Source organism: Opisthorchis viverrini (genome assembly GCF_000715545.1).
Source record: "Opisthorchis viverrini unplaced genomic scaffold opera_v5_599, whole genome shotgun sequence".
NCBI classification, from domain to species: domain Eukaryota; kingdom Metazoa; phylum Platyhelminthes; class Trematoda; order Opisthorchiida; family Opisthorchiidae; genus Opisthorchis; species Opisthorchis viverrini.
In genome coordinates, this window is record NW_008752261.1 from 124,760 (window position 1) to 132,762 (window position 8,003).

At 46.5% G+C, this 8,003-nt stretch overlaps 1 protein-coding gene across 1 annotated transcript in view; it reads left to right on the forward strand.

The window, feature by feature from the left end:
- Positions 1 to 845: 845 nt before the first annotated feature.
- The window catches only part of T265_11820 (hypothetical protein), a gene marked incomplete at both ends in the record, with an annotated part of 21,481 nt that continues 14,323 nt past the window's right edge, over positions 846 to 8,003 (forward strand). The window contains 8 exons of the mRNA XM_009178595.1: positions 846 to 1,034; positions 1,062 to 1,288; positions 1,398 to 1,642; positions 3,024 to 3,097; positions 3,155 to 3,233; positions 3,287 to 3,369; positions 3,411 to 3,522; positions 5,730 to 5,979. Coding sequence (XP_009176859.1) covers positions 846 to 1,034; positions 1,062 to 1,288; positions 1,398 to 1,642; positions 3,024 to 3,097; positions 3,155 to 3,233; positions 3,287 to 3,369; positions 3,411 to 3,522; positions 5,730 to 5,979 — 1,259 coding nt within the window. The remainder of the gene's footprint in view (positions 1,035 to 1,061; positions 1,289 to 1,397; positions 1,643 to 3,023; positions 3,098 to 3,154; positions 3,234 to 3,286; positions 3,370 to 3,410; positions 3,523 to 5,729; positions 5,980 to 8,003) is intronic.

Genomic DNA, 8,003 nt, shown 5'->3' on the forward strand with positions numbered 1-8,003 from the left:
GCCTTGAGTACTCTGCTGCTTTAAGCTAGAAGCCAAGATATTGTTGTGGTTGCCGGAGATCTAATTGGGCAGGCTTACTGCATCTGATAGTGGATTAGGATATGGATTGGACTCGGTATGTACGGAAAACGGTTGTTTCAGATCTATGCTAACCGCAGTCTGTTATTATACTGTACCTACTTCGAAATAGCCGAAGTCCTTCGGCCACATGGTTTCTTCCAACGGCGTGCCGCCCACGAACTCAATTTGATCACCGATGGTGCGGATCAGTGACCGACTGCCACTCGTTTTGGAACATTTGTGAATATGATTACGCCTCGTCCGGAGTCGCTTCTTGGCCGCGTAAGATGTTGCCAAATCGCTTAACAACTGAAAAACCTGCTGATCCGGATGTTGGAAGAATTTGCGAGAATCGTCTTCTAGAGGCTCTTCAACTTATCATCACACTCCGTTAGGTGCTAGAACAACGCCTTACGTACGAGCGAACCACAGCTTTAGTATTCCTGGATTTCCAAGGCGCATTAGACTTGGTTGATCGGTCTGTTTTTAACACGATGGCCCATCGAAGAAATTCCCCGGAAGTTTGTGAACGTAATACGTTCTTTGTATTCTCAGACTTTTGGACGCAAGGGGTATACGGAGAGCTCTCCAAAGGCTTCCTTACACAAAGCCTTGTCCGTCAGAGATGTCCACTCTCTCCATTCCTATTTAATTTCGTGAGTGACGAAATAATGAGACGAACGCCTGAAAGTCTCCAAAACTCCGATGTTCAAATAGCCTGCCACGAAAACCTTGATCTGGAATATGCAAATGTTCTCGTGCTCGAAGAGGAGGAGTAGGCGCAGATGTTCGTAGATGAACCGACCAACGCCATCCAGTTCATTGTTATGGACTTTGCACCTACAAAGTGTAAGGTCATGCTCCTGTACATGCATTCACTGGACACTGCGATTCAGGGAAAGGCACTGGAAGTTGTGGAGCGTTTCACGTACCTTGGAATTTGCATTAGGTCTGATTATAGTGTGACAGATGCGGTCAATGAACGAATCTGAAAGGTTCAGGTCGCGTTCGCTAATTTGAGCTACCTATGGCGTGAAAGTAGTATATCCCAGAATCTCAGTGGAAGTGCGTATCAGGCAACAGTGTGGGTTGTTTCGTTGTATGGCTGTGAGATTTGGCCAGTTCGAGCAGCGGATTTGAGATGTCTTCAGGTGTTCCACAGTCGATGTCTCAGGACCATAGCTTGTATGGGTTGGTGTCAGATAATACGAAATCTGCCAATTAGAATGTGAGATTTCGGTTGTTTAACTGGGACTTCCATCGAAGTGTGTCCAGCACCAGAATATGCATTGGTTAGGCCATGTATTGCGCATATGAAACCACGGTCTGCCTAAGAGAGTTGTTTTCGTGCCCACTTCAAACTGGCGGAATCAGAGAGTTGGCCAACCTTTGACCTGGCAAAGGGGTATGAAAGAGATTACGAAATGTTTGCGTAATGTCGGTGCTACTCGCCTTCCAGGATGGGGACCACGTGATCCCCACTGCGCCTGGTTGGGGACAGTACAAGATATGACTGCTAATCCATGTCGATGGCGTTCTTATTGTCACTTTCTGTCCAGGTTGCCTGAGTATGTGTTTGGAGGTGTATGCATCTAGGAGTGATTTTAGTAAGATAGCACTCAGTTCATTTCTGTCTATGCTTGTTTTTTCTTTACAATGAGTCTTTCAAATAAACCATGGCCTTACGTTAGCGAAACGTCACTGCGGAACACTTCATGTTGTCGATGGCGATGATGATGTTCACAAACGTCCAGGCATTTCTCCTTAGGCGAACATGTTAAGGATAACAAACCGGTCAATCGGGCTGAATAAACTCTGGAGAACCAGGTGTTTTAAATTCACTAGAGGCAGTGGTGGTTCACCGCCGCACAACCATTTAATTTAGAGCCTTATAGTGAGAAGAAGAGAAAAAGAGTGGGTGTTGCCCGCGCAGTCATTCTAGCACTCATGCCGGACCACCACATAGAAATGGATACTTTAGGTAGGGATTTAATAGTGGTAGAGACTCGTCCGAATAGATTGTATATGATGTTCCTCAAGAGTTTTCGACACCCCTACAAGTTTTGTTACATCATGTAAATCCATTTTTTGTTCTTCTCCCATTGGGTCACTTGTATGTGTCTCAGATCCATTCGCAAAATACTGCTGTCATATCTAGCAGTGTACTCCCTCTACAGTGCGCTCTCAGTAATATTCAACGAAGCGTCGGACATGCTGTTGACCCCCCTTTTGCCGGCCGTCGCGTCGATAACCTGAAAGCCTTTACTCACAGATGGCACGTAGCCCCTAGTCACTGCTTTGTGATTATTATCACGGTAACTGCTCCGATGAACTATAGTTTCCCGTAACACTTCCACGGTTGTTCCCTCCCTAGTCGCGCACACCAAGTTCCAGCCCTTCGCTGCCCGTACAGAGCTATTTCCCTCTTTCACTTCCCGTTTTTTTCGAAATGCCTATGATTTTCGAATTTTCAAGACTCAGGTTAACGTTAATCTGCCCAAACCTTCATGACCCTTCACGCTTCTAAACTATTCATTTGCTCATTTACTCGTCAATATCGTAGTGTTTTCATTTCGTTAATTCTTCAGTGCCTCTCAAGTTTGGTCTATTTGAGGTCTGTTACTCCTACAAGGAGTCCCTGGTTAGAATTACCGTCTTCCCCATGAACTATTTTTGTGGGTGATACGAATAAGCACTCGTCCTTTCTTACAGAGCACTATTTCAGCTAGTACACCGGTATGAGGCTTGCAGATGAAAATACTAATATGCCGCGTCGGTTATCGCATATTGTCAGCAGTGCATACTGCAATGCTGTCGTACGGCAACGTGTTTTTGAAGGTATCGTACACATTTCCTCCACCATGCAGTCTGGTATCACAATTCTGTCTTGCCCAACAGGTCCACCAACCAAGCTTCTATGGATAACCCAGTCACCTTGGCATCTCCCAAACGTGACGTGTCAGAGTACTCATTTGACTGTTGGCACATAGCTCTTGTAGAGCACCACATTCTCAAATCGGTCGGCCCCGAGCGAGAGGTAATCCTTAGTCTAACCCACGTGTCCATACGTCGGACATGTTTTCTGCATTTTTAGGCTTTCGAACGTCAGCTCCGATTACCTAACCTACCGGAGATGATATTCGATAAGAACAGACTTTGCGTGGATTACAAAGGTAAGCTGTCTATCTGACAAGCGAGTATGGACCTTGTTTGCCTTGCCATGCAGCCGGTTTGAAACCTCGTTGTGCAATCGAGTTCACTGCGTTAGATGCCTTGCAACTGGTTGACGCAGAACAGATCTCAGTTCAAGTAGGTGATACCGAATTTAGATTGTTTTGATGTTATTACAGGTTCCAATAGCTAGAGCCTGGCGGGAAGCTCGCGCTAATGCGGAAGAGCAGTTGGACCATCCAAAGCCCTATGATTGGACATTCACAACATTATACACAGGCACACTTCTGGGTAGGTTTGTTCCCAATGCATCGTGATGCCCTTGAGCTTGCGGTAACTCAGTGTGCGTCATATGCACATAACCAGGAGTTTTTACCCCTCTGTTGAGAAACACAGTAGTGTATCAGCTTCTGAGGTCACTTTGGGTTGCGTGGCAATTTGTGCACCTCATTAACGCATAAGCCATGCTGTGGACCATACGTGTGACATCTCATGTTGATGGAAGCCTGAATAACACCCTTGTTCTCCAGTCTATGGTTGAAACGTGTGTGCCGATTTGTTCCTTAAGAATTCCAGTTGTGGTAGGTTTCGCCGCAGCTGTAGACACTTTGGAATTCTTGCTGTACCTCCGAAGCCTAGTTCGTGTATCGGTCTTTACCGTGCGCACTCAGGTGCTAGAAAACATTGGTGAGAGGCCAGAATGTCCTCCGTCGCGCTTCCTCTGTAACTTACTAATCGATATGCTCCTTGAGTCCTCACTTGACACTAACACGGAGCTCACTCGTGTCTCCGAAGAACTGTACGGAACTAGTGCAGTATATCAGTAGTGCTGGTATACTCCAGGTGGCACCTGGACAATCCATTCCCCCATGTGCTTCATACGACAGTGGACCGTTCGCCTTGAGGAGACCTTTCCGCCCACACCCAGTCCGTGATTTAGCAACGAAGCATGAAAGTCCTTACCAACAAACTCATTCGGATTGGTAAATACTGTCTCCCCGGGTGCGAATCGCGGTACGACAAACTAATGGTTCGTAACCGTGACATACACGGCTGTTACGCAGCCAGTTGCGGTGTTGCACCAATGGTATCATCTTCGCTGCGTAGATTCCACTCCATGCCATACCGGACAAGCAGATCCATTTGACGTAAATGAACTGATTGGGCCCCCGGCTCTAACGTTTTCCTTCCCATTCTCTTTGTTGCATAGTTTGTGACTAAAAAAATCTAAGCGAAATTCGAGGCGATCATTGTTTCTACAGTCCTGAACAAGTGTAACATAAGACAAGGCTCAGTTGACTGAAGCCGGACTGGAACCACGTTTTGCTGACTATCAGACATAGAACCGCTTTTACATTCTCCCACAAAACTTGGGGTTGCTCCTTACTGAACCCGATAGATTCCCTAGCGGCAGCAACTCTACAGACCGGAAGTAGCCTACAAATATTTACCGACGCAGGTCAGATGGATGCTTGATGGTGATGATGAACTAGGATGCCTATCGATGGTATACGTATCTTCTGTGTCAGTTGCCATTTATGCGCCACAAAACGAGGATATTCTTGTGACAAGCGAACGGGGCTTCAACCCTGAACTAGGATGCCTATCGATGGTATACGTACCTTCTGTGTCAGTTGCCGTTGCACTTTCGTCATTTACGCGCCACAAAACGAGGGTATTCTTGTGACAAGCGAACGGGGGCACAACCTTCGCCAATAGGACAAGAAATTCGAAACTTTGAAGAGAGGAAATGTCACGTATTTATAGAGACACCATGAAGCATGATTGGAACAGCTTATGGATTCTAAGCATCGTCCAGCTGTAACACTTTTTCGGTGCCTAACTGCCACACTATCCAACGGATTCACAAGGACTGATATCCTGCAAGTTTGTCGAACCATGACAGTAGCAGTCAAGATACCAGGTTTGGACTCGAGCAGGGTACTTTTGGCCATTAAGTTTGCGCCCTAACCACTGAACTGTCCCGAGCTGTATGGATTGTGTACGCTTAGGTACCTAAATTATTCCAGACTACAGGCTTCAACGCACACAGGATTTACCAGTCAATACACAGTATCATGAACAGTGAGCATCTTTGGCGCTTGGTAACTGGTTCATTTGTCCATCACCTGGCAGCTTCTGGTATGTGTTCGTAAGTTCTATTCCGAGGGTTATACTTCAAAACAGCACACATCCGTACTCAGCATGCGTAAAAAAGCCACGGGATCTCTTCAAAAAAGTGTACTACTGGACCCATTTGAATATCCGTTTTAGTTTCTGGTTATTAAAGAAGGAAGAAACCTGTCTGAGGCGGGAAAGTCGGGGCCAGCAAAAGTCAGATGCCCTCTTGAGTAGCCTTGGTTACGTTCGATTTCGACCGCAGGTGTTTGTGTCGGAATGGGTATTATACACCTCACTACTATACCTGAACAGCGAAGCATTCGTTCTAATAATAACCCACTGTTATCATAGTCCACACTTCACTTTTATTTTGCCAGGTGACTGGACCATCGAACCATACGAACCCGGATTAGATCTAGCCCTTCTCCAACGGCGTGATCCCATTCTGTTCTATGCCGAGACCACACTTTACGAGGATGAACTTGGTGACAACGGGGTGGCTATGTTACACCTCAAGCTGCGCGCGATGAACACCGGATTTCTCCTTCTGCAGCGTTTCTTTTTACGTGTGGACGGTGGACTGGTACGCGTGTATGACACGCGTCTTCAATGGCGTAAAGGTGACAAGTGAGTCCGTGCGTTGTTTTATCCCAATTACCGTTATTCCGTTTGGCTAGCATGCTCCTTACGACTGCTTTCGTTCATCGGCTTTGTGGACATCACTACAACTGAAGGGTATATTGGCATTTCGGCTCCTTGCTGTTCTTGGCGGAGCTGAGCAGTCGGATTTCACCGTCAGTCCAGTTGATTTTCCGCTCTTCGGTTTGGCGATGGCAGTGTGTGACCAACAGTCTTAAAACCACTGCTCTGAAGAAGGAGCGAAAACCATGGAACTTATGTGGTGAAACCAATTAGAAACTGCATTTATTGGAGACAAATTAGCATTACCGAATTTGCATGTACAAATGCTTGTCGTTAATGAATGACTCAGCTGTAGAACCCTCACGGTGCCTAGCTGCCATGCCACTCGTAGGAAGCACGAGGGCCGAAATACTGCTAGGCTGCTCAAACCTAGAAAGGAGCAGTCGAGACGCAGTGGTCGGATTCGAACTACGGACCTTCGAGTCTACAGGTGTGCGCCTCAACTGCTTTGCCATCTCAAAATCTCTTACAGAAATATGAAACTGACTAATCAGTTTACACCTATGACAGCCACATTTTGACCGTTGTTTTCGTGCCTGGTAATGAAACTTTTGCATCCGGCTTGCCTAGCGAGTCAAGCAAAACGTTGGTCATCGTGGACGTAGCAAGCTAGATTTGACTACTGTCCATTGTGTCCAGTAATCAATTGGGCCACGTTGAATTACGCGCAAAACCCCAAAAGCCAAACCGTTCAACTTGTGGTTTATCAACGACTGCATGACCCTTTTGACTGTTTGGAACTCGGGACGAAGAGCTTTTGGCTCAAACTGGAAGGGGTGACGAGGCTTTTGTCCTCAAGGGGACAGTGTTCATGGTTGCCCCAGTAGTGGAGAGGCCACGACAGCGGTTAAAGCCATCGTAGTGGAAGCCAACTACTAGTAAAGACCGCATCTGATAAGAATAGGCGCGATATACGTCTCATCCACCTGCTGGAAGCAATAAAAGATAGATAGGTGCTCACCCACTCTAAGCACATTCTCTGGATTGAGTGAGGCGTTCGTGGCTAAAGCAATTTTCCCGTTGAGCTCATTCTTATATGCGGTGAATTGAGGTGGTGGATCTGGAAAAGCTATGCTGGCTTTTGGGGGCGGTGTTGGTTGTCTTCTATTCTTATTTTGGTGTGACGTGATTTCCCGTTTTCGTTGCTCCGGTTTTGCGCCTATACCATCTTTCTTGTCTTTGACCTGAACTTACACCGCTCTTTGACCTTGTCACCTCACGTGTTGTTTAAATCAACCAATGGGTTTCGCTCTGTTGTAACCACCTTGCATCGAGTCCGTGTGGACTTTGGGATCCCGTTAGGAGTTCGTAGTTCGGTGTATAGTAGCCGGCCTAGTACCACAACTTGTGGTTTAGGCAAACAGAAATGTGGATCGGAATACTGTTGATCACTTCCAACTGTCAATGGGGCCATGCATTTGTCGATAAAGCAACATTTGAACGACTTGGCTTCTGGGGTTTCGCACTTAGCTGAACGTGGCCCATACGGTTACTGGAAGTGGTCAGTAATCTAACCCTTTCTGGTGCGTTTTATTTCGTGGTTTTCGTCGACATGAGTGCGCATGCATTTGTACTATTTCTAGCAAGGTTGTTGTAATAGTAGCTGTGTTGGAATGTGGATCGCCGGACGAGGTCACTTAGGAATCGATTGATCCGTGGTTATTTACCACATATTGATGTCACCAGAAGCAGGGTTGGTTGTGAATTAGGTAGCCTGTTGTTGATGTTTTCGCCGAACATGGGAATTCGCCACATGCGGGGACACCATTGGTACGTGGTTCGATGGATAAAACCTCCTTACACACTTTCATTTACATAACTTTAAGAGTATTTCATATCCCTTAAATTGATTCGCCGGTAAGATGCAGTTTTATCGGCATCTCACTGGCTAGTTTACGATTTGTGCCGTACCGTGGCCCACATACCTTCCATTCGACCGGCTCGTTGAG